General features: G+C 45.9%; 1 protein-coding gene across 8 annotated transcripts in view; it reads right to left on the minus strand.

Annotated features, from left to right (window-relative positions):
* LOC148220342 (CBP80/20-dependent translation initiation factor-like) overlaps positions 1–25,012 on the minus strand; it is a 359,880-nt gene that overhangs the window by 209,985 nt on the left and 124,883 nt on the right. For all 8 annotated transcript variants that reach the window (XM_088155618.1, XM_088155619.1, XM_088155616.1 and 5 more), the window contains 2 exons: positions 5,561–5,634; positions 4,540–4,644 (listed from right to left, as the gene is read on the minus strand). In XM_088155618.1, coding sequence (XP_088011744.1) covers positions 4,540–4,644; positions 5,561–5,634 — 179 coding nt within the window. The remainder of the gene's footprint in view (positions 1–4,539; positions 4,645–5,560; positions 5,635–25,012) is intronic.

Genomic DNA, 25,012 nt, shown 5'->3' on the forward strand with positions numbered 1-25,012 from the left:
TTTTTCATATTTTATTTCCCATTCCACTAATAACTCTATCTATACTTTTACCGCTGGTTGTGTGCTTGCATAAAAGATGTTTCCTATGTTTTTTTCAGCTTTTAGGCTAAAGTTTCTTTCCGTTTTTCAGACATCCCTGGCTCCAGCCAGAACTTCCCACCTCTCTTTTGGACGTCTTCTCATCCCTTTGGACGACCTGGCTCTGGCCAGAAATTCCCACCTTTTGGGTGTCTCCCATCTCTTTGGACAGCCTGGCTTGGCCAGCACTTCCCGTCTCTTGGACTGCCCTGTCTCCCCCACTCACGGCGGTATGGCTATGTCAGATCACGTCGGGATCACCAGGTGTTACGTTGACTGGCGCTGTGCCCGAGACAGAAGACACTACACTCTGTAATCCATGTGACAAAAAGCCTTTATTCCCTCCTGATTTCACCTTAAATACCCCTTTTGATGTTCCCGGGTAAGCGCCCGTGATTGGTTCCAAGTTCAGGCTGCTCAGCTCTCTGACCAATAGCTCTCTGCAGCTTAGGCTGGAACTCATTGGATCACATCCTTGTCTGTCTCCAATTCTGTCCTATCTCTGTTCTCTGAGGGCCTGTCTATTAGGCCAGGCCCCTTCTCTTATCGGTGGTCAGATTAACTGCCCAGTACAAGCCAGCTCGCACTGTGACACTCTAGCACTTCCCTGGCAAGCCTGTTCCAGGGCTTGACAACCCTTTCCATGAAGAAATTTTCTCTAATATCCAATCTAAACCTCTCTTGGTGCAACCTGAGGTCATTTCCTCTTGTCCCATCTCTTGTTACTTGGGAGAAGCGACTGATCCTCACCTCGCTACATCCCCTTTTCAGGTAGTGTTTTTTTCTCAAACAAAGAATCTGTAGAGAAACGGTGATGGTCATCTAAGCAATATTGGTGATCCTCTTGGTGCTAGTATGCATTTATTTGTCTTAACCAACCAACAAAGGGAAATCCAGCAATACCTTAAAAACCCCTGGAGACTATCACCACCAAAAGGAGCTATTTAATATTTTCACAATTTTATGGGTAGCAGGGTATGAACACTTGGATCTACATTTATCACATTGATGCTCTCTCCTTCCCTGAAATCTTACTGGGGAGAACAGCCAAAGACTGGTCACCTCTAACCAGGATCAGCAGTAAGGCAAGATCTTTACTCCAGTATTCTGAGATGTTTAAATCTAGGGGACTTGGATCTAGAAAACTTGGATCCAGCATAGTCTAAAGACTGAACTCTACCAAGCGTGCTGGTTTTGCCTCGAGTCTTTTTGGTAAGGAAAAAGAAGTTACCTTCCCTGTGGAAATATTACAGCTTCCTCCATGGCTGACAGAACCAGTAACAAGCTAAAATTGCCCTACGAATCCATATATTTAAGAAAAGAGGAGTGGGAAAAGCTCCCTCTTTTTTCCAGCCTTTGAAGAGAGCAGCTCTCACCCCCCCACCTCCTGGCGCCGTGGTGGGGCAGGAGAGGGGAGGCCGTGGGGCCTCGGCTAGAGTTAGGCCGGGCTGTGGCTGCTAACATCTTGCCGCTACTAAGCCCAACCTTGCTGCTGATCCAGGCCGAGTTGGGGTCCACTGGGCTCTGGGAGCAGCTCAGGGACAGGCCGGGACAGTCTGGGCTGCGGCGTGGGCTGCAGAGCTTCTGCCTGGCCATTTACTGCTGCCGCTGGATTCCCACGCAGCCCCCTGAGCACGGCTGCTGAAATCATGCTGCTAAAAGAACCATCTGGGTGCCGTGGGAAATTATGCAGCCGAAATCAACATCGAGAACTGCCTGGCAGAGATCATGGGACCAACAGCAAAAGGCCATTACCTAATACAAGGCCCCGGTAAGATTAACTCTTTCAGTGCTGTAGAATTCCATTTAAAATCAGATAAACCTGCGGGCACCACTTCTCCCGAATCAGAGAAAAGGAAAGGTGAAGGCCCATGAAGAAAACAGTATAGTGACACCAACGTCAGTAAAGAAACAAGAGCCAAATCCCAGAGAGGAGGAGAATGAGGAGATGCCTTAGCCTTAGGCTGAAATTCTTTTGTAAAGCCATGGTGGTGGAGGATGATAGCCTAAAATATCCCTGTAAGTCATGAAAAGCATGGAGCGATTGTCAGGAAAATTAATCCACAAACACCAGAGGTTTATGTCCAAAAAGGAGACAGAGGGGTCCTGTAACTTTATTCAAATAAAGGGACAGGTCATGGGGCATTCCCCATGAGATCTCTCAAAATAATTAGAGAATGCAGCCTCCTTTTTATCCTAATTTCTCCGCCACATTTCCCTCTCTCTTTCCCCATTGGCTGAGGTACTTGGAGGTACAGACTTCCCAAAACACCTAATATCCCCTTCTAATGTATACTTCCCCCCCCGTTTTTCCTTTTTCCTTGTGTCTCTGTACTTTTTCTCTAAATCCAGAGATGTAGCACAATCCTGAGTGAGTAACAGTCTGTGTCAATTAGTGGAATTCTTATGGATTTTATGGTTTCCCCCATTGCTTCTTTCACCTCTCCGTATCTGGCCTTATCTCCCATCAGGCCCACAGTTTGTTTCTAAACACACCTCCCTCTCATTCCTTTCAGGATGGAGTGATCAAAGCGCAGACATGAGCAAAAGCACCTGTGCTGAAGCAAGCAAATTTTGAAGTAGCTGTGATCCCGTGAGAAACTTGAAGAGAAAAAGATACGAGTAATGAAGACCCTTTGCCCACAGAGGAAAAGAGTAAGACCTCTGTTCTCAGAGATGAAGATAATCTCAGAGATAGATGAAGAGAACCTTTGCTTCTGAACAGCTCATCCCTAAATTTGTACTCCATTAGCTAAAGATTGAACTCTTGAAAACAGTTGTGGGGGAAGCTGTAAGTTCAGGGGAGGCACTTTCACATAGCAACAAATTTCCATCTCCTGGGTGACTGCTTCACTGCGCCATTGAAGCCACGAGAGAACTGTTTCTTGTGAAGAAGTCTCCATGGCATGGCAGGAGAGACTCCTCTCCCTGAGTAAACTGAAGAAAGATTATTTTAAAGGTGGTAAACTGACTGAAAATACCAAATTTTGTCTCTTTACATTGTCAGTGGGAAAGGAAAGAAGAGCTGAGGGGAGAACTGTTCTGAAGGTTTATTCTGATTGTTATTATTCTTCTTTTAGTTCTGTTAATAAAGTTTTCTTTATATGCATTAAAGTTTTGAGCCAGCTTTTGCCCTTCTAATCATTATCTCACAGCTGAAAATGAGTAAATAATTCTAGTGAGTGCGCTGGCATTGGGCCATCACTCAACCCACTATATTGAATTGGTGCGGTGACTCGGATTAGCAAACCAAAATTGCTACACTTCATTGGTGTTTCTGTCCAGTTGAACTGAAACTGCTACACCAAGCAAGGCAAAAAAATAGTGAACAACTCTGCTGTAGTCCAGAACTGGATGACAGAAGAGTCAGATAGATAGACTGATTGTGGCATTCTCAAATCCTGTATGTGGTCCAGTACCTTTTCCCAATGTTCTCCACATAAGCCATGCCAACAAGCTAGCATTCCTACAAAAAGGGAGAAGTTAGACACCTTCCTGGAGATCACGTGTCCCGTCCTGCTGTAAAAGGGTGAGTCGGGGAGAATTCTTTTTGATAGATTTCTCGGATGAAAATAAAGCGCCAAGGCAGTAAATATTATATCTGAGAACTGTTTATTGTTAAAGAAAGATAAGTGTTCCTACCGAAGGGGAATAGAAAAGGGAGCAGAGAGGGGAAAGAGAGACGGAGAGAGAAACAGAAGACAGGGACAGCTTTACCACTAGGACCTCAGGAACCCTGTTGGCGTCAGCTTGGCAGATGGGGCGAGTGCTGCAAGCTGTGGTGAGCCTGCGCGGCTCTTGTGACTGGCTGGGCACGATTTCTTAGTGGCGGCATGCAGCCTGCCTGTGACGTCAGCAAATGACGGCTGAAGGCTGGCTGCTGCGAGCTGTTGCTGGGCAACACGGGAAACATGGTGGCTACAGCTGTGGCATGGATGCAGGCAGGGTGCAGGCGACAGCTGTTCCATTGAGGAAACAGCAGAGCACTAGATTGTTGCGGCGATGAACTGCCTCAGGGAAGTGGCAAAGCAGGGCAGATGGACAGGTGCGGACAGGGAAGCAGGACCGCAGGGAGGAAAAGGCGTGGGGGAGGGGGGCCAAGCTGGAAAAACGGCCCTCCTTGTGGTGCAGTAAACTGCTTTTATGTGCTAAGGCTCCTCCCATAGCCTGATTTCCTTGGCATTTTTTCCCAGGCATCCGAGAGTCTGCCCCGCTGGCAAAGGAGGGGGGTCGCTTGCAGCCCAATCGCAGAAGCTTCCTATCCCCTGATTGGCTGCCAAGCGAGGTCTCCCCAGGGACAGGGCTTCCCTTCATTTTCTGCCTCCTTAACACGTGACACATGTTAAAGCTCCCAGCACATGTACAGCCGCATAGTAATTTTTCACCTCATGTATAACGTTGAGACATAAATAAAAACCAAATTGGTCCCTCTCAGCACGGTATTGCATGCACACCACTCACCTTTCTCTGTCTTTTAGAGGCAATAGGTGCTTGGAGGTGTTTTGCAGCTTCTTGTGAAATTGGGTGAAATCTAGTTTTTCAGGCTGCAAGTCCCATGTCGCACCACTAGGAAAGAAAAATGGGAAAAAACAAAGAAAGTCCACTACTAACTAAACACCACTGAGCTGAAGAGCAGAGGGCACATAGGAGCCTACAGGCAAGGAAAGCTGTTATTTCTCAAGGCACCACTCCCTGCTGCAAAACGCATGGATGCAGGCCTCCAACCTTCATATTTCTGTGTCTCCTCTCTTTTAATTTTTTTCTCTTTTTTTTCTTGTTTTTTGAGATGCTAAGCTCCTGTTGCTTGTTCTAAACCCCTAGTTTTAATATATGATGCAGCATGATCCAGCACACACCTTGAAAGCTGTACTTCATCTCTGTATAAAGGGAGTATTGCAACAGGGGGTGGTCTGGTCCATGCAATGGAGATGTTCTCTCTGGTCCTGCAAAACTTGCTCCAATGGCCTTGAGTAAGTGCCAGGTGGGAGCTCAACCCCCACAGATTCATGCAGTGCTCCAGGCACAGAGAGAGAGATGCATAAAACTGGACAGAAAGCATATCTCACTGCTTTCCCCATGTTGAAGCAGGAGTTGAAGAGCTCTTTCCAGTAGCTGCAAAGCCAACACATGATCACACCTACATTTAATGGAAGAAGAGTAAAAACCTGGAGCAGTAGCTCAAATCTGCCTCAAGTCTTGCTTGTGCAGCTCTTGGATGATTATTAGTAATTGAATCAGTACCAGTTTCAGATATTTGGACTGAAAATCCATTCAGAAGCTTCTCCAAAGCACATAGGACACTTTAAGTAGATTGATTGTGCTTAGTGCCACAGGTTAAATTGGGATGGAGAGGAGGAGCAGCAGTGATGTAAGTACTGGCAGAGTACTCACTGGTGCTTGGGTACTGGCAGGATGGATATGCAGGCAAAGGCTGAGAGGCCACAGTCCATGTCTCTCTTAAAGCATTTTAAAACTGACTTACCTGAAGGAGTCAAAGGTGTTGGCAGCCCAGATGTCTGTGCCCAGCACGTCAAGGGAGCTCTCATTGTTGCCGTTCTAGGAGGGAGGGAAAGGCAGTTACTTGCCAGAAGGCACAAAGTGCTATCTGAACCCCAACACAGCTCGGCACAGCCTCTCCCACTGCCAGTTGCTGAAGTGTTCCAGCTCTGCATGTGGACTCCTCCACTCCTATGTGAATCCATGCTCAATGCAATGCAGAGTCCCCTTGCCCACTGCAAAAGTACACCATGAAGGCAAGGAGTGACAGAGTTTCAGCCTTGGAGACACAAAACTGTGGACAACATGGAGCAGACAATTTATAGGCTCAGCTCTGACTCCAGCCCTGTCCTCCTGCCCCACTGTGCACAACCTTCAAGACCCACTAAGGTCCAGTGGGTACAATGCCATTCCAGTCATGAAGACACTCAGCTTCAGTCACAAACCTGTTGAGGTGGGAAGGAAGCTCTGAAGCTCATTTTGTCCAGCCCTCCTGCTCAAGCAGGGCCACCTAATATAGAATAGTTTGGATTGGAAGGGACCTTTAAAGGTCACCTAGTCAAATCAGGTGCCTAAGACCACATCCACATGGCTTTTGAATATCTCTAAGGATGGAGATACTCCTTACCAGCAACTATCAGAGACTGCTGTCACCAATAAGGATGGGGAACATCATCCTGTTCCTTCAAGGAGTCATGGTGTCATGACTTCTTGCTCTAAAAACAGGCAAGGAACATTGGAATCCTGCACTGTGCCACCTCTGCCATGCACACAAGCAAATGGGTTCACATGGTTATTCTGGTACACATTCTACCAACACTAAGGTGAAAACCTTACATTCATCCTTCAAGGCCTCTTTACAGTCATCAGCCCTCACATATCCTCCCTGCAGAAAGAGGGCTGCCGTCTCTACCCTTTACAGGGGAAGAAGTAAAGCAGATGGGATTTTTCAATTCAAGACCATTCAAGAAATTACTCAGACTTACATGGGATGGACACGTAAATGCATCACAAATAGGGAACCCCATATTATCAATCCCCCCCCCCCCATTCCTTACACATTACACATTTTCAGATTATTCATAATCTTGAACATATTCAGATTATTGAAGTATTTCAGCACAAATAGTCCCACTCTGGTGATACATGCTGGAGAAGGTGGCTTCCATATGCTCCCCATTGTATAATTTCTATAATTTTAAAATATTATTAATAATAACCAAGACACTAAAAACTCAAAAATGTGACTGTTTCTTAATGAAGTCTCAGACCTCAATCTGCCCATAAAGTGAGGAATCTTTTCCCAATGAACAGGATGCACGTCCTCAGTGCACATCACAGATGGTTGCACTTGACAGCCTTTCCCAGTACAATCAATTTAGACACCAGATACTCCAAACAAAGCTATATTTCTCTCCTTTTTTTGGTCTCCTCAAAGGGGTTTATGGACTATGACTTTAACCTCCAGGGATCTGCAGGTTAACATGTCTTCATAAAGAAACAAAACACCAGAAATATATTAAATTCTCATGGTTAGTGATGGAAACTGATCTTTTTATTTTAGGCAAATGTAAGTATGATTTTCTCCCACCAAGGAGGTAAATTAGTTTTGTAAATCCATAGAAGCATCCTCATGCAGTATAATGAAAATACACATGGGCAGGTCTACTTAGCTATCATCTTGCAGACAAATCCATTTCTCTTTCCATTTCATAGAATCATAGAATCATTAAGGTTGGAAAAGACCTCTAAGACCATTGAATCCAACCATTAACTGAGCACTTCTAAGTCCACCACTAAACCATGTCCCTAAATGTTTCCTACAGACATGGAATATTTTAAGTTGCAATGAGGTTGAAATAAACAAAGCCTGATAAACAGTGCTGGCAAACTGTTAACAATAGATGAGGAGAAGGCTGAGGTACTTAACAACCTTTTTGCCTTAGTCTTCAATTGCAGCCTCTCTTCCTACACCTCTCAAGTGGATTGAGTGCAAGATGGGGACTGGGGGAAGAAAGTGCTTCCCACTATAAGTGAAGATCAGGTTGTGAGAGACTGAAATGTTGATGGCTAATGACTCAAAACAATCAGCCATTTGTGGAGGCAGCAGGGTGCTTTTCTGAGGCTAGGTTTGCACTCCCTTAGGAGAAGGAGATGTGTTTGGGTGTGTGGTGGCACAGCCTCTGGTCTGCATAAAACAGAGGGAAACACCTACCACGCAAGCTACAAACCAGATGAGGTAGACCCTGCAAAGATGGGATAGTGGTTTTTATCATGAGAACTGTCCTCCCTTACACAAACTGGCTAAGTCTAAGGGTATTCATACCTTCTGATGGGGCATAACTGGCTCAACTGCACACAGGTGAGAGGCAGCTGTCATGTCTTAGAAGGTGTCATAAACCATCAAAGACCCCCAAAGTGTGTCCATACTCATTTTTGAGGCCTTTCACCAGAGGACTTGTCTTGGTTTGAGACAAGTTAGGAGGAAACATCCTGCAATGAACCTCTCCTCTAAAGAAGGTAGGTTTTGGCAACCCCTCTCCCAGCCAAATGAAGGTAATTTCTTGGAGAAAAGTGGAAAAAAACTGTTTATCTAACACACACAGAGTGCACGTAGGCAAGGGAAAAAAAGAATAATGTTAAATATTAAAGCCTTCTCACTGCAGAGAAAGCTAGTGGATTAAGAGTTCTTTCTGTAGGTGTGGCTCGGCTCCTCCCAAGGTCCGGAGCCCGGATGCGGCATCCCAGAGGCTCCCCACTGGCTCGCAGCTATGGTCTGTTCTCAGACCAGACCAAAGCTGAACAGTTCCAGAAGAAGCCACAGAAGTCAATAGAGAAGCTGTATGAAGTCCTGGGAAAACTTCTTGCCTCAGCTAACAGCTAGCTAAAAGCAAAGCAATTAACTCTCCCTCTCTAATGAGAAAGAACGGGGAGGATATGTGTTTGAACACAAACCTCCGAAAGAATTCCCCCAGCTTCCAGCTTCGCCCCCCTCTCCCGGACCTAGCTTAAAGTTATAGTACCCAGGTCTGGGCATAAAGCAGATGATAGGGGATACAGTATCATAAAGTCACCCCAAGACAGGACTGAAAACTCCCAGCCCCCCAGGGAAAGTACCTGTGAGTTCCCACCTAGCCTGAGCATATATTAACCCATTGTACTTTGTTTCATGGGCTTTTTTGCCCACCTCGACAGATCAAAATGGTGACCATCACTTCGACAAGACTGCGACCATCACTTCGATCAACAGACATTAATTGTAACAATCAAGTCTCATTGTGAGATTCATTGGTGGTGATATGTTTCTGCTCTTATCCTTTCTTTCTCTTTCTTTCTTTTCCTATATACATTTTCTTAAGTGATATTTTAATGCTTTCATATTGCTATATTACTATAGATAATAACCAAAATGGCTGCATACCTGCTTTCCATTGCAACCAAATTGTTCTAAAATAAACATTACATACATATATTTACAAGCACCAATCATTCAGAGTCATTTTACTACAATCCATCCCAAGGGATCTATTAACAAGAACCTGGGTTACTCTTGCCTTCTGGCATGGGTCATAACACAAGTTTGTGAACACCCAAGGAACCTGATTGTACATAAGTCCATGGGACCTGATGAGATGCATCCCAAAGTCTCATGAGAATTAGCTGATGTAGCTGCTAAGCCACTCTCCATGATATTTGAAAAGTCATGGCAGTCAGGTGACATCCCTGGTGACTGGAAATAGGGAAACACCGTACCCATGTTTAAAAAGGGTAGAAAGGAGGATCCTGGGAACTACTGACCTGCCAGTCTCATTGATATGCCTGGGAAGATAATGGAACAGATCCTCCTAGAAGCTCTGCTAAGGCACATGGAGGACAGGGAGGTGATTCAAGACAGCCAGCACAGTTTCATCAAGGGCAAGTCTTGTCTGACCAACCTAGTGGCCTTCTATGATGAAGTGACCACATCAGTGAACAAGGGAAGGGATAGAGATGTCATTTATCTGGACTCCTGTAAAGCCTTTGACACCATCCCCCACAACATCCTTCCCTTTAAACTGGAGAGATTGTTCGATGGATAAGGAATGGGTCGGATGGTTAAATCCAGAGGGTAGTGGTCAATGGCTCCATCCTGATGGACATCAGTGTGTATTGGGTTTGCATGGCCAGGTTTTAGTAGTGGGGGTGGTTACAGGGGTGTCATTTGAGAGAAGCTGCTAGAAGCTTCCTCCATGTCCAGCAGAGCCAATACCAAATAGCTCCAAGTCTGGGCCAATCAGATATGGTGGTAATGCCTCTGTGATAACATATTTAAGAAGAAGAAGAAAAAAAATTATTGTGCAAATGTAATTGTGGCCAGAGGAAAGTGGGGTGAGAATGTGAGAGGGAGAACTCTGAAGACACCAAGGCCAGTGGAGAAGGAGGGGGAGAAGGTGCTCCAGGTACCAGAGCTGGGATTCCTCTGCAGCTTGTGGTGAAGACCATGGTGAAGTGGACTGTCCCTCTGTAGCCCATGGAAGACTACAGGGTTTCAGACACCCACCTGCAGCCCACGGAGGAGACCCATGATGGAGCAGGTAGATGCCTGAGAAAAGGCTGTGACCCTGTGGGAGGCCTGTTCTGGAACAGTCTGTACTTGAAGGATTGCAGCCATGGAAGAGTGACCCACTTTGCAGTGGTTTGTGGAGAACTCTTGCCCATGGAATGGACTCATACTGGAGAAGTTTGTGGACAACTGTCTCCCGTGGGAGGGACCCCATGCTGGAGCAGGGAAAGGACTCCTGTCCCTCAGCAATGGCAGAAACAACATGTGCTGAAGTGATTGTAACCCCCACTGTCTCCCTGCACCACTGGGGAGGAAGAGGAAGAGCTGAGAAGGGGGGAGGGATGGGGGGAAGATCTTTTTTAGGTCTTATTTTACTTCTCATTTCTCTGCTCTGATTTTGCTAGTAATAAATTCAATTAATATCTCTAATTCCAGTCTATTTTGCCTGTAACAGTATTTGGTGAGTGATCTCTCTCTGTTCTTAACTCATGAACCCTTCATTCTGTGTTCTTTCCCTTGTGAAGTACTAAGACCTGAGCAACAGGTCCTGAGCCAAAGTTGACCTCTAGATGAACCTTCCAACCAAATGTTATATGCATCCACTCGTTAACGAAGTATTATTAGCAATATGATATATGCATTCATTAATTGGCGAAACATGTATTTACCTTTCCATATTTAGAAACAGGACAAGGCCACATCTAGACTTGTTTGAGGATGCAGGAGCAAAGGCAACTTCCTTGGTTCCTCCTTGAGCCCTGGCCAGACTTTAGGAGAAACCATACAGGACAATAAAACCAGATGTTCCCGCATTAGAAGTAATGGCAGGTTGTTTATGATAATGTTGGAGTCAGTAAGTCAGGAGTTTCTCTGAATCCTTCAGGGAGAGATCAGAATGCAGGGATTGAGTTGAAACCTTTAGATGGATTGAAGTATATTAGGCCTCTCACTTATAAGGCAGAGGTGAAGATTTAGGTTGCAACATGAGAGAGAGAAAATAAGTAAGTAAATGGAATAAGTTTTAAGTGCTTTTAGTAAGCAAAAGGTCTTAGATGCCTGAGAAGTAGTACATGTTCTAGTGAAGGTTGAAAAACATGCTAGTGTTTCCTTAGTGGCTCCAAGAACTTAGCTTTAGACATAATAGAGTTAGAGTTAAGGATATTGCTTACATTTTTCAGTTAGAACAAGATAGACCATGAACGTAGCTTATATGTAGCCTGGCATGTTAAGAAACTAGGATTCTAATAGGTTAAGAAGTAGTGGTCCAAATCTGGTCCGATGCTGCATCTTAGTTTGCTCGTAAGTTTCTATAAAAGAAGAGGCTTGGAAAGAGCCATTGCTTTTAGCCATTGCTTTTATGCCACAGCTTTTGCTCTGCTTTTGGTTTCGCTGCTGAAACCAACACCCAAGAAGAAGATAGGAGCTGCCCAGCTAGTCCAGCCCAGCTGGAACCACAGGGAGCTTGTGCTTCTGTTTGGGACTTTGAACTAGAACCTAGCATGGACTTTGTTCTCTGTGACTCTGCTTTTAAGACTGATGTGCTTCTACAATAAATAACTTTACAGCAACTATTAGCCGCTTCATTTTTTACACAAAGGAGAAGAAGCCCGACAGTGTGGGTGCACAAGAGGCAACCGGAGGTTCCACGAAACCTCACATGATAAAAGCTGGGCTACTCTCACAGAGAAGTCAGAAGCCTCGTTGCTTGCAAAGGTGGATGCATTGCAGGATTTCCCAGTTACTGGGAGTTGTTATCCAGTCCTTTGCTGTGACAGCTTCCCCCAGCTGATGATTGCAGATCTGGATGAAGGAATAAAGTATTACAGTCACTAGTGATGTATCTTTCTTAATCACTATAGGCAATATTTTGTACAAAGTTAAGGTGCATTGCTTATGTGGTGGTGCATCCCCTCCCCTCCTCCCCACTCCTTTCCAGGCTGCAGTGTGATCTGAGAAAATGCTTGTTAGGCCTTGTGCTTGAAAACACCACCTGGGCTCAGCTCTTTCTGAGCTTATCAAAAACCACTGCTTTCAGGAACTCCTAACAAGCTTCTATTTTCCTCATAACCAGCCTTTGAAAATATTTCTCTGGCCTGAATGGCATAACATTCCTATTCTCACACTTTCTTTGAAAGTGCCAACTCAAACTGTAGCCAAGATGAAACACTGTTATGACTAAAGCCCATTGTCTTGCAACCCTATAAACAGCTGTCCAAGATGGGGCCCTTTGAGCTCTCCTGCACTGCAGTGGGCCTGCGACCAGCAATCTCCCTCTGAGTAGAACATCTCTCAGAGCCAGCAAATCCTCAGGATTGCTATACCTGGAGGACTGCAGAAACTCAACATGTCCTGGGCCGATACACTCACTCCTCAAGGCCCGATACTTTGCCCCTCGGGACATGCAAAAGCATCTGAAGTGAGTATTTTCACTGACCTCTGAGGGAGATTTTTCCACAGGTACCTTACATTGCACTGACTATTTCTGCCTGCGTGCATACCCTTTGAGCATATGCTGTAGCAAATATGGAAGTTAGGTTAAGTTATAGTTATAATTTAGGCTAAATGCTGCTAAGTGTTATTTCTCTGTTAGATTGTTAAGGTTAAGCTATAAATTAAGGTATAAGTTAAGTTAATGTGCTGTTAAGTTTAAGTGTTGTTAAGCTTTAGGCTGCATTCCTTTTCATCCTTGTTTACACTGTCTTTACACACACACATGCACACACACACCCCCTGTCCTAGGGTGATGTTATGGTGTTTCTATCTCCAATCGTGTGTCCTGATTATGTTTGGTATTATGTCCTGTGCTTCCAGGACTGAGTCTGAGAGTGAAGCTTTGTTTTGTCTTATTATCAGCCGGCTCACCTCCCCCATGGTCTATGTTTAGGAGAGGTTTTAGCTCGGCTTGCTTGCTTGCTTGCTTGCTTGCTTGCTGGCTTGCCTGCTTGCTTGTCTGCTTGCTCGCTTCTGCCTTTTTCTTTCCTTCGCTTTGCCCTTGCTTTCTGCTTATTAGTTAGTTCAGCTAGGCAGTCCAACTTTTTCCCTGGACTGTTTTCTCTTCCACCCCGTCCCCTCCCTCTCCTGGATACCATCTGAACGGACGGGGACCTGGGAACCCCAAGAAACACCGGGAGGCTACACTTTGTCACCTGCAGCAGTCATCCCCAGCGCCAGAGACTGATAACTGAGCGACCACTCGCCAGAGAGACTGAGTTTGTCATCCCTTCAGAACGGTGAAAGAGTTTTTTTTTGTCAGCTGGTGTTGTCTTTTTTCCCTGTGCTGGGGAGTGTCTTGCTTGTTAAATAAACAGGTTTTTTCTCCCACTCTTCTCCGAGGAAATTCTTCCCGAACCCGGTGGGGTGGGGGGGGAGGAGTCGTGGGGTTTGCTGTCTGGGGGCTCCTTCTGGAGGTTTTCCCCCAAATTTGCCCAAAACCAGGACAAATAAATTGGCGCCCAACTCGAGGCTCGAGAAAGTGGGAAAAAACCCTGTTCTAATAATAATAATTTGGTTCAAATTCTTTTGTGTTGGTATAGAGCAGTTATTGGCTATGTTGTTGGAATTCATGTCTTTTGGGGTGGAGGCTTGCATGGGATTTTGGTCCCTAGGGTTTTTTGAAGTCTTAATACCTTTGTGGTCCCTGGGTTTATTTGCTTATCCAGAAATAGCTCCGGTATTGTCCCTAATGCGTAGTTTCTGTAGGAGAGGGGCATTGACCAAAATATCCATCGGGCTGGGCTTGGTTTTAATGGCCTGCAGGAGATTTATAAAGGTGCTGGAATCTGTTCCAGGAATGTATGGTTCTTGGTTGTGGTTGTGCACTCAGTTTGTTAGAGGAGAAGCAGGGGATGAGGCTTTTCAGCCTTTGTTCTCCTTCTTCTCCTCTGAATTTGTTACATCCTTATTAGAGAATGTTCAGTTCCCCCTGAGTGTTAAAGAGACCATCTTTCTGGTGTTTAATATAGTAAGCTTTCTCTATACAGTCTGCAGTTTCTCTAGAATGAGAGCTGAGATTTCTAGAGGGACTGAGACCCTTGACCCCAGAGTAGAGCCAGGCGTGAGGAATCCTGAATGGTGTGGGAAATGGGAGGATATGGGCCAAATCTTAAAGGAATTTTCTGACCCTACATCCTGGGATTTTCCATGTGAACAAATTCAGAACCCAGCTGAGGTAGCAAAGTACCTGAAAGAGAAGTGCCATGGTAATTCTAAGGAGAAGAAGATCATTGCAGTGAGCTGGGCCCTGGCATATGCTTACCGTACCCTGCTAGATACTGTAGGGCAGCAGACAGAGGAAGGGGGACAGGCAGATAAATCAGCCACTATCCCAGTCACTCAGGCTGCAGCCAACACCCCAGGCTCGAGGCCAACAACTACACCAGACAGTGAGCCTAAGCCAGCAGCTAAACCTGTCAGTAAGCCTCAACCAATGGCTGTTGCTACCAGCACGAGAAGTGGAAAGTGCACAGACAAGACTGATCGACCAGTGGATGATGATGATGATGATGCAGGAGAAGGACCCTCGACGCCTCCTGACATAAAACCAGGAGTCAAAGCAACTGGTAAAAGATCAGAGGCCAATATTGAGTCTTTTTCCCTAAAGGACCTCCGTGGCCTAAGAAAGGATTACACCCGACGACCTGATGAGTCTATAATTAGTTGGTTGGTCCGTCTTTGGGATGCTGCAGGCGAGGCTACAATTCTGGATGGCACTGAAGCCAGGCATTTGGGATCCCTGTCACATGATCCTGTCATCGACCAAGGAATGATGAGAGGGCCTAACCCTCACAGCCTCTGGGCACGGGTCCTGGACAGTGTAGCACAAAGATACCTGTGTGCAGATGATCTTTATATGCAGCAGACCCACTGGAAGACGATAGAACAAGGGATCCAACGCCTGAGAGAAATGGCAGTGGCAGAGATTATCTTCTCAGATGACATAACAACTAGGAATCCGGACTTGGTACCATGTACATCTGTGATGTGGCGAAAACTTGTACGACTTGGGCCCCATGAATATGCTTCTGCTTTAGCAATAATGAAGCGGGACGAGAGGGATGAGACCGTGCTTGATATGGCAAAGAAGCTCCGAGCATATGCAGATGCTGTGCATGGCCCAACACATGCCAGAATTGCAGCTGTGGAAACACGTCTGCAGAAATTAGAAGACAAGATAGAGGAGAATCATAAAAGACTCAGGGAGGAGATTAAAGAGGACCTTCTCCAAATCTCAGCAGTACAAATTAGAGGCCCTGGTATCCAACGCAGACGTTCCCCTGATGGGGAGAGGAGGTACACCCCACGAGCTGAGCTGTGGTTCTTCCTACGTGATTGCGGAGAAAACATGAGGAGATGGGATGGAAAATCTACTGCTGCTCTGGCACAACGGGTGCGTGAATTGAAGGAAGGCAAGACCCAAAGAGGAAGTTCCACCAAAAGGAGAGCAGCTCCAGTTGCCCGTAGCCAAGCTGCCAAGTATGATGATGATGATATATCTGATCCCCTTGAAGGAACCTCTAAGACATATGCCCAAGGAAAGAAGGATAAACAGGCTTAGAGGGGCCCTGCCTCTAGCCAGGGAGAGGCGAGGGAAAATCGTGTCTTCTGGACTGTGTGGATTCGTTGGCCTGGCACATCGGAACCACAAAAGTATAAAGCTTTGGTTGATACTGGTGCCCAATGCACATTAGTCCCATCAAGATATGTGGGGGCAGAATCTGTTTCTATTGCTGGTGTGACAGGTGGATCACAGGACTTTACCTTGGTGGAAGCTGATGTGAGCTTGACTGGACATGAATGGAAAAAACATCCTATTGTGACTGGCCCAGAGGCCCCATGCATTTTGGGCATAGATTACCTCCGAAGGGGGTATTTTAAAGATCCAAAAGGATTCAGGTGGGCATTTGGGATAGCAGCTGTGGTGACAGAGGGCATCCAGCAATTGAACACCTTGTCTGGACTGTCTGAGAATCCAAGTACTGTAGGACTTCTGAAAGGAGAAGAGCAAAAGGTACCAATTGCCACTTCCATAGTGCATCGCCGACAATACAGAACAACTCGAGATGCTGTGGTTCCCATCCATAAAATGATCCGTGAGCTGGAGAGCCAAGGGGTGGTCAGCAAAACCCACTCACCCTTCAACAGCCCCATCTGGCCTGTGCGTAAATCTGAAGGAGAATGGAGACTGACCGTAGACTATCGTGCATTGAATGAGGTGACTCCACCACTGAGCGCTGCCGTGCCGGACATGCTGGAACTGCAGTACGAGCTGGAGTCCAAGGCAGCAAAGTGGTACGCCACTATCGATATCGCCAATGCATTTTTCTCCATTCCTCTGGCAGCAGAGTGCAGGCCTCAGTTCGCTTTCACATGGAGGGGAGTGCAGTACACCTGGAATCGACTGCCCCAGGGGTGGAAGCACAGTCCTACTATCTGCCATGGACTGATCCAGACTACACTAGAAAAAGGTGAGGCTCCAGAACATTTACAATATATTGATGATATCATTGTGTGGGGGAACACAGCAGCAGAAGTGTTCAAGAAAGGAGAGAGAATCATCCAAATCCTCCTGGAAGCCGGCTTCGCCATCAAGAAGAGTAAAGTTAAGGGACCTGCTCGAGATATCCAGTTCCTGGGAGTGAAGTGGCAAGATGGACGGCGTCAGATTCCTACTGATGTCATCAACAAAATCACAGCTATGTCCCCACCAACCAACAAGAAGGAGACACAAGCTTTCTTAGGCGCCATAGGTTTTTGGAGGATGCACATTCCTGAGTACAGTCAGATTGTGAGCCCTCTTTACCTGGTCACCCGCAAGAAGAACGATTTCCATTGGGGCCCTGAGCAGCAACAAGCTTTTGCCCAGATAAAGCAGGAAATTGCTCATGCAGTAGCCCTTGGCCCAGTCAGGATGGGACCAGATGTGAAGAACGTGCTCTACTCTGCAGCCGGGAACCATGGTCTGTCCTGGAGCCTGTGGCAGAAGGTGCCTGGTGAGACTCGAGGCCGACCATTAGGATTTTGGAGTCGGAGCTACAGAGGGTCTGAAGCTAACTACACCCCAACAGAGAAGGAGATCTTGGCTGCCTACGAAGGGGTCCAAGCAGCCTCAGAGGTGGTTGGCACAGAAGCACAACTCCTCCTGGCACCCCGACTGCCAGTGCTGGGGTGGATGTTCAGAGGAAAGGTTCCCTCAACCCACCATGCCACCAGTGCTACATGGAGCAAGTGGATTGCCCTCATTACACAGCGCACCCGGATTGGAAAACTGAATCGCCCTGGGATTTTGGAAGTAATTACAAATTGGCCTGAAGGTGAAAGTTTTGGTGTCACAGATGAGGAACAAGAACCAGTGACACGGGCTGAAGAAGCTCCACCATATAACCAACTGCCAGCAGAGGAAACACGCTATGCTCTATTCACCGACGGTTCCTGTCGCATTGTGGGGATGAATCGGAGGTGGAAAGCAGCCGTATGGAGCCCCACGCGACGGGTAGCAGAGGCCACTGAAGGAGAGGGTGGATCCAGTCAACTTGCTGAACTCAAAGCGGTTCAACTGGCCTTAGACATTGCTGAAAGAGAGAAGTGGCCAAAGCTTTACCTTTATACCGATTCATGGATGGTAGCCAATGCTCTGTGGGGATGGTTGGAGAGATGGAAAGAGGCTAACTGGCAGCGTAGAGGAAAACCAATTTGGGCTGCCGAAGAGTGGAAAGATATCGCTACCCGGTTAGAGAAATTACCTGTGAAGGTTCGCCATGTAGATGCCCATGTTCCCAGAAGTAGGGCTAATGAAGAGCAGAAAAACAATCAGCAGGTAGATCAGGCTGCAAAGATAGGGGTGTCGAAGATAGACCTTGATTGGGAACACAAAGGAGAGTTGTTCCTGGCTCGATGGGCCCATGATGCCTCAGGTCATCAGGGCAGAGATGCCACCTATAAGTGGGCACGAGACCGAGGGGTGGATCTAACCATGGACAATATTTCTCAAGTTATCCATGACTGTGAGACGTGCGCTGCCATCAAGCAAGCCAAGCGGGTGAAGCCCCTCTGGTATGGGGGGCGGTGGTCCAAGTACAAGTATGGAGAGACCTGGCAGATTGATTACATCACACTGCCTCAAACCCGCCAGGGCAAGCGCTATGTACTGACCATGGTGGAAGCCACCACTGGATGGTTGGAGACCTACCCTGTGTCTCACGCTACAGCCCGTAACACCATCCTGGGCCTGGAAAAGCAGGTCCTTTGGAGGCATGGCACCCCTGAGAGGATTGAGTCAGACAATGGGACTCATTTCAAGAATAGCCTTATCAACACTTGGGCTAGGGAACATGGCATTGAGTGGGTGTACCATATCCCCTACCATGCACCAGCTGCAGGGAAGGTGGAAAGGTACAATGGACTGTTAAAAACCACCTTGAGAGCATTGGGTGGGGGATCATTCAAAAACTGGGAGCAGCATTTAGCAAAGGCCACTTGGTTAGTTAACACCCGGGGTTCCACCAACCGAGCGGGCCCTGCCCAGTCTAAGTCCCTGAATATAGTAGATGGAGACAAAGTCCCAGTGGCACATATCAGAGGTTTGTTGGGGAAGGCAGTTTGGATCAATTCTGCCCCGAGTACAGACAAACCCATTCGTGGGATTGTCTTTGCTCAAGGACCAGGTTGTACATGGTGGGTAATGCAGAGAGATGGAACAACACGATGTGTGCCTCAGGGAGATCTGATTGTGGGGTGAGGCAGCATGAGACAGAAGGAAATATGTAAGTGTCAAAGGTCTGAGCAAGTGAGATAGAAGGAAATGTGTAAGTGTCGAAGGTTTGAGCAAGTGAGATGGAAGAAAATGTGTCCGAGTAAGTGAAAGATGGAAATTTCTACTTGCTGAAGTTTTTACATGCTGTTTAGTATGTTCACGATATGGAGATAAGGGGTGGAATGTCCTAGGGTGATGTTATGGTGTTTCTATCTCCAATCGTGTGTCCTGATTATGTTTGGTATTATGTCCTGTGCTTCCAGGACTGAGTCTGAGAGTGAAGCTTTGTTTTGTCTTATTATCAGCCGGCTCACCTCCCCCATGGTCTATGTTTAGGAGAGGTTTTAGCTCGGCTTGCTTGCTTGCTTGCTTGCTTGCTTGCTGGCTTGCCTGCTTGCTTGTCTGCTTGCTCGCTTCTGCCTTTTTCTTTCCTTCGCTTTGCCCTTGCTTTCTGCTTATTAGTTAGTTCAGCTAGGCAGTCCAACTTTTTCCCTGGACTGTTTTCTCTTCCACCCCGTCCCCTCCCTCTCCTGGATACCATCTGAACGGACGGGGACCTGGGAACCCCAAGAAACACCGGGAGGCTACACTTTGTCACCTGCAGCAGTCATCCCCAGCGCCAGAGACTGATAACTGAGCGACCACTCGCCAGAGAGACTGAGTTTGTCATCCCTTCAGAACGGTGAAAGAGTTTTTTTTTGTCAGCTGGTGTTGTCTTTTTTCCCTGTGCTGGGGAGTGTCTTGCTTGTTAAATAAACAGGTTTTTTCTCCCACTCTTCTCCGAGGAAATTCTTCCCGAACCCGGTGGGGTGGGGGGGGGAGGAGTCGTGGGGTTTGCTGTCTGGGGGCTCCTTCTGGAGGTTTTCCCCCAAATTTGCCCAAAACCAGGACACCCCCCTAGGTAGTTTTCAATTAATTTCTGTTTTGATTGCCCGGATTTTGTTTGGTTTTGTGGTTGCTTGCTTTCCATTGTGCCTTAGTTGTCCTTCGTAAGTAGAATGAAAGTTGTGCTTTGTAGTTTAATATTGAATCTGACTTTTGCTCATACCCTTGTTGGTGATCTTTGGGCAATCTCAAGCACACTTGTTTGGGACAGCATAACATATCCTTTTGCAATTCTTTAGAGTTTTGCATCATAGTAAATTACACTATTCCTTAAGTTGGTGTCTGTGTCTTTGGTGTTGACCCTACCCACCAGCAAAACCAAACTGGTGTAGTTGGCTGGATCAGAGCAAAATGTCGCTTTTTAAAATCTAAATGTAAGAAATCTAAATTTAAGGAATCAGCCCTGTCCAAAATTCCTGCATGGAAAGATCTTCCCCATAGTTCACTGGCTCTTGAGTGGGCTAAGGTTGGAGGACTGTGTGATCAATGGGGAAGTTGAAACGCTGGATGTATTGAAACATATCCAAAACTTGTGTACTAAAAAAGACCTTGTGGGTTTGGGAAAACAGGGATGGATTTTGTTAAGAGCACATAAAAAAAAACAACAGAAGGAACAGTTGTTGAAATGCTCTAACATAAAGCAACAGATGTCTGAATTGCAGAATTAAATTTTAATGTTACAGTGTCAAAATAAGTTTCTTGTTGATAAGTTGGGCATTAACCAGACTGTAGCCAAGAAGGCTGCAGTTCAAGTGGCTCATTATAAGTATAAGAAAAGAAAGGGGCAAGTAAATCACAAGGAAGTGCATACAATGATTGCAGAGGCAGGTATACAGTGGAATCCCAATAAATGGGATGGAGATAATTTGGATTCTATGGATTCTGATGAGGCTGGTTATTCATCTGAATTTGTAGATATGAGACCGGCGTGGGCATGAAAGATAGAATTGGAGGTTAATGGTCAGCATGTTAGGAGGGATGTGATAGAGGATTATACTCAGCATGAAGCAAATGATATAATTGAACAGTTTAGGCAAAGACTGGGTGTGGAAGGGGCTTACAGCTGGTCTGTGAGCCAGAGAGAGTTAAATGATAAGGTTTACTACTGAAAGGAATTTTACCAAGGCCGTTGGTATGGAGACCGAGAAGACAAGAAGGAGAAGAAAAGCAAGAAGAAACCTGCAGCTGGGAAAAGTATTTTTAGAAAAGTTTTGTGAAAAACAGAGGTGGAGATGGTTTTGCACCAATGAACCTTATGTTGACCTAGTGTAACCAATGAATAAAGTGTAAACTTTGTAGAGTGTATAAAAGACAGCATGCTGTTGTAATAAACAGGATTTTAGCCTTCTGAAATGTAGTGTGTCCTTTCGCATGTCGCGTCTGCCCCAACAGCGACAACCGGGGGAACCCCTCCTCTCTTGGATGTTGCATTTGCATGACTAGGGAGCATTAGGGTAACCCTATACTCAGGGGACACTGAGAAGTTTTGTTTTGAGCTCAGAATCTTTTGTGCAGGATGCATTTTGGAATAACATTCACAATACTGATTTGTTAGCTTTGGCTGCTCAAGGATGTAACACTAAATACCCTACAGAAAATGACTGGATAAGATCTGAACATCAGTAGTATACTTTGTGACACTGTATAAAACAAATAAAGGAGGAAGGAATGAGATCAGCTATCTTTATTAGAGATGCTGATTCTAAAATGTGGAATGCTTTGTCTGTGTAAGAGTCGGTCTGGAAATTTTCCCTCATATGCCTCATGACCATCACAAGGGTAGAGGCTAAGACCCCGAGGACCCCCCACCCACTTCTGGACAGGAGTTCTGGCCTGTTCGAGGTGGATGCTTGCCAAGTGATTGTGTGTGTGCTGTCCACGGTACAATGCTTTTGAGCAGGCACTAACTGAAAACTACATGTTCTGTACGCCTACACCTGCTTCTTGGAACACCTCACAATGGCCCATAAATCTCCCCACCTCCTGGCCAGATGCCACTCGCATTGGAAAAGGACTATAAAAGTGACTCTCTGAAGAAGATTTTTGAGATCACCTCTCAGAAGACACGCCTATTGGTTGGACCACAAGGACGCCGCATCTATTGGCCAGACCACGAGGACTCGTCTCATCTGTTGGTAGCTATTCCCCCCTTTCCCTCTCTTTCTCTCTCTCTCTTTCTCTTTACTTTGTTTCCTTTATATCTCTCCCCTCTATTGCAAAAACTGAGTTGTTGGCACTCAATAAAAGTGCATTTTGCTGTGAGCAAACTGATTGTTGTCCCCTATTGTGTCTTTTGCACCCTGTGAGATCAAACAAACCATCACGACCCCCACCTGTATTAGCAACCGATTGTGACAGTCTGTTACTGCGAAAAATAAACAGATTAGGACTGCTCCACCAGCATATAAAAATGTAATCATGACTCTCTTGATTAAGGAGAGAGGGAATCCCCTAGATAAAGGGAAACAACATGGAGACACCAAGATCAGTGAAAAGAAGGGGGGGAGGAGGTGCTCCAGGTGCCAGAGCTGAGATTCCTCAGCAGGCCGTGGTGATGACCATGGTGAAGCAAGTTTTCCCCTTGTAGCCCATGAGGATCCATGGGGGATGCAGAGATCCACCTGCAGCCCATGGGGGAGGTGCTCATGCCAGAGGATGCCTGGAGGAGGCTGCGATCCACTGGGACACCCGGTAGAGAGAGGCAGCCCCTGCTTCCAGGCTGGACCAGCCTGTCCTCGGAGGACTGAACCCCGTGGAAGAGTGACCCATGCCACAGCAATTTTGGAGGGGGGGGGGTGTCTGTGTGCCCATAGGATGGGCTCACATTGCAGCAGTTTTGGCAGGACTGCTGCTCATGAGATTTGGAGCCACACTGGAGAAGTTCATGGAGAACTGTCTCCCATGGGAAGGGACCCCACAGTGCAGCAGGTGAAGGACTCCTGTCCCTGAGCAGTGGAAGAAAACCTCCAGTGATGAACCGACCAAACCCCCACACTCTGTTTCCCTGCACTTTTGGTGGGAAGGAGAGAGGGTTTAGGGAGAGAAAAGGTGTCTTGTAGGGCTTATTTTATTCTCATTATCCTCCTCTGACTCTGTTAGTAATAAATTCACTTTGTACCTATAAGCCAAGCCTGTTTTGCCCTTGGAGTGTTTTCTTCCAGTCCTTAACTCATGAACCCTTAATTTAAATTCTTCTCTCCTCTGCCCAGCTGTGGCAGAGGAAGGCGAGTGTGTGAATTTCTTGGGTGCCTGGTGTTTGCCCAGTGTCAAACCATAACAAGAGGCTATTCAAGGGGTTTTATATTAATGGCCCATACTGAAAGAAGTGGAATTGAATGTATCCGTAAATGGGTCACAACCCACTTGGAGCCTGTGGCAAAAACAAGGAAAGAAAAAGGTTCCCTAGGGCTTTTGAGGAATAAAGCTGCCAGAGGCAGGAAACAATTATGCTCCTTTTAAGAAACAATTGTTAGCATGTTATTAGGCATTTGTGGAGACAGAATAACTTACAATAGGACATGAAGTGGCTCTTCACCCTGAAATTCCTATCATGCAATGGGTTAAAAGTTCTCTGAAAATCCATCAAATTATGCATGCTCGGGAATCAAGCATCATAAAGTGGAAATGGTATATTAAGGATAGAGCCAAGGTGGGGGTTGGCAGAGTAGCTGCTCTCCATGAGTAAGTGGCTACTGCCCCCATGTGGGATCAGGAAATAATTCCCAATTGTACAGTTGAACAGGAATCCCCAGTATGATGGGGAAAACCTTTAGATCAATTAATGCCCTTTGAAATGGAACACACTTGGTTTACTGATGTATCAGCTAAATATGTAGTAGAAAAGAGGTTTTAGAAAGCGGTATCTTACCATCCCCATTATGAGAAATTTCTGTAAGCAATGGGAGAAGGGAAAAGGAGCCAATATGCTGAATTATAGGCTGCTTATATGGATCTAAAACAGGAAGATCTAGGGGAATGTCATTTGCATACAGATTCTTGGTCAGTAGCTAATGAGTTAGCTACTTGGTTACCGACTTGGGCAGCCAAAGTTTGCAAAATACATTTTAAGGAAGTCTTGGGAAAGGAACTGTGGAAAGATATTTGGGAAATAGTACAAAGGACCAAGGTGATTGTGCTTCATGTTGATGCTCATAGTAAAGTGGACACTTTATAATGACTTTATAACTCTGTTGCAGACAACCGGGCAAAGATTTCCCAAGCTGGATTGGAATTCCCTCAGAAGAAGGATCATGAAGGCTTGGCAAAATGGGCACACCAAAAGTGTAGGCAGATTGGAGAAAAAGCCACTTACAGGGGGGCTCAAAACATGGCATAACAATGTCACTTGATATGATCAAAACCATAATTGCCAGTGTCCCATGTGCCAACACACTCACAAATGCCCAGTGCCAAATATTGCAAAAGGATAATTGGAGAAAGTAAAATTGCCAGGACAAATTTGGCAAATGAATTAATGTCTTCAGTTTGAGTTGCCAATTTAAATAAACTTGTGAGACAGAATCAGGAGCAAAAGAGCAAGGCAGGCCTAAAACTTGAGAGAGTATAAAAGAAAATTCATTAACTACACAAACAAAAAGAGAGGAAAAAAAAATTTCAGAATAAGATTTTTCAGATCACTCCTTCCCTCCCTCTCCCAATCTTTATAACAACAAAACAAACATATAACAAATACTTCGGTCAGTCCCCAATTTAGTCTTTTTCAGTTCACTTCTGGAGAGAGAAGCCTCTTCTTGTTGAAGTTGTAGGGATTTTTTCCCACAAGAAGGAAAAAGACAGTTCTCTTGTGGTTTTATCTTTCACGATTTGCATCCGCCCGGGAACCTGCAACCGTGACGCTCCTCCCAACTCTACAGCTGTCCCAAAGTTGTAGATGTGGGCCATGTCTGCTCCATGGGGTATTACTTTTAAGAATGAAATGTTCAACCGCAAAGATTCTCTTTGTCTCCTTTTTCTCTGCTCAGGCTTCATTTTCAGAAAACCAAAATCCCCTTCTTTTCTCAGGGCAGAAAATTCTCAACACAGGTGCTTGAGAGGAATGTTGAATTTGTCTTTACAAATGAGTTGTGGATCAGCCTATAGATAAGGCTAGCACTGAGAGATAAAAGAAACAATGGGATGGATTCCACTGATTGATGAATGGAAAGAGATATTTGCCTTTACAAACAAACTGTAGGGCTGCTGATAAATGAAAATGGATATCGAAAGATGAAAGAAGCAACGGGGGGGAAACTATGAATTCT

The sequence above is a fragment of the Sturnus vulgaris genome, chromosome W, assembly GCF_052056855.1.
Source record: "Sturnus vulgaris isolate bStuVul1 chromosome W, bStuVul1.hap1, whole genome shotgun sequence".
Classification (NCBI taxonomy): domain Eukaryota; kingdom Metazoa; phylum Chordata; class Aves; order Passeriformes; family Sturnidae; genus Sturnus; species Sturnus vulgaris.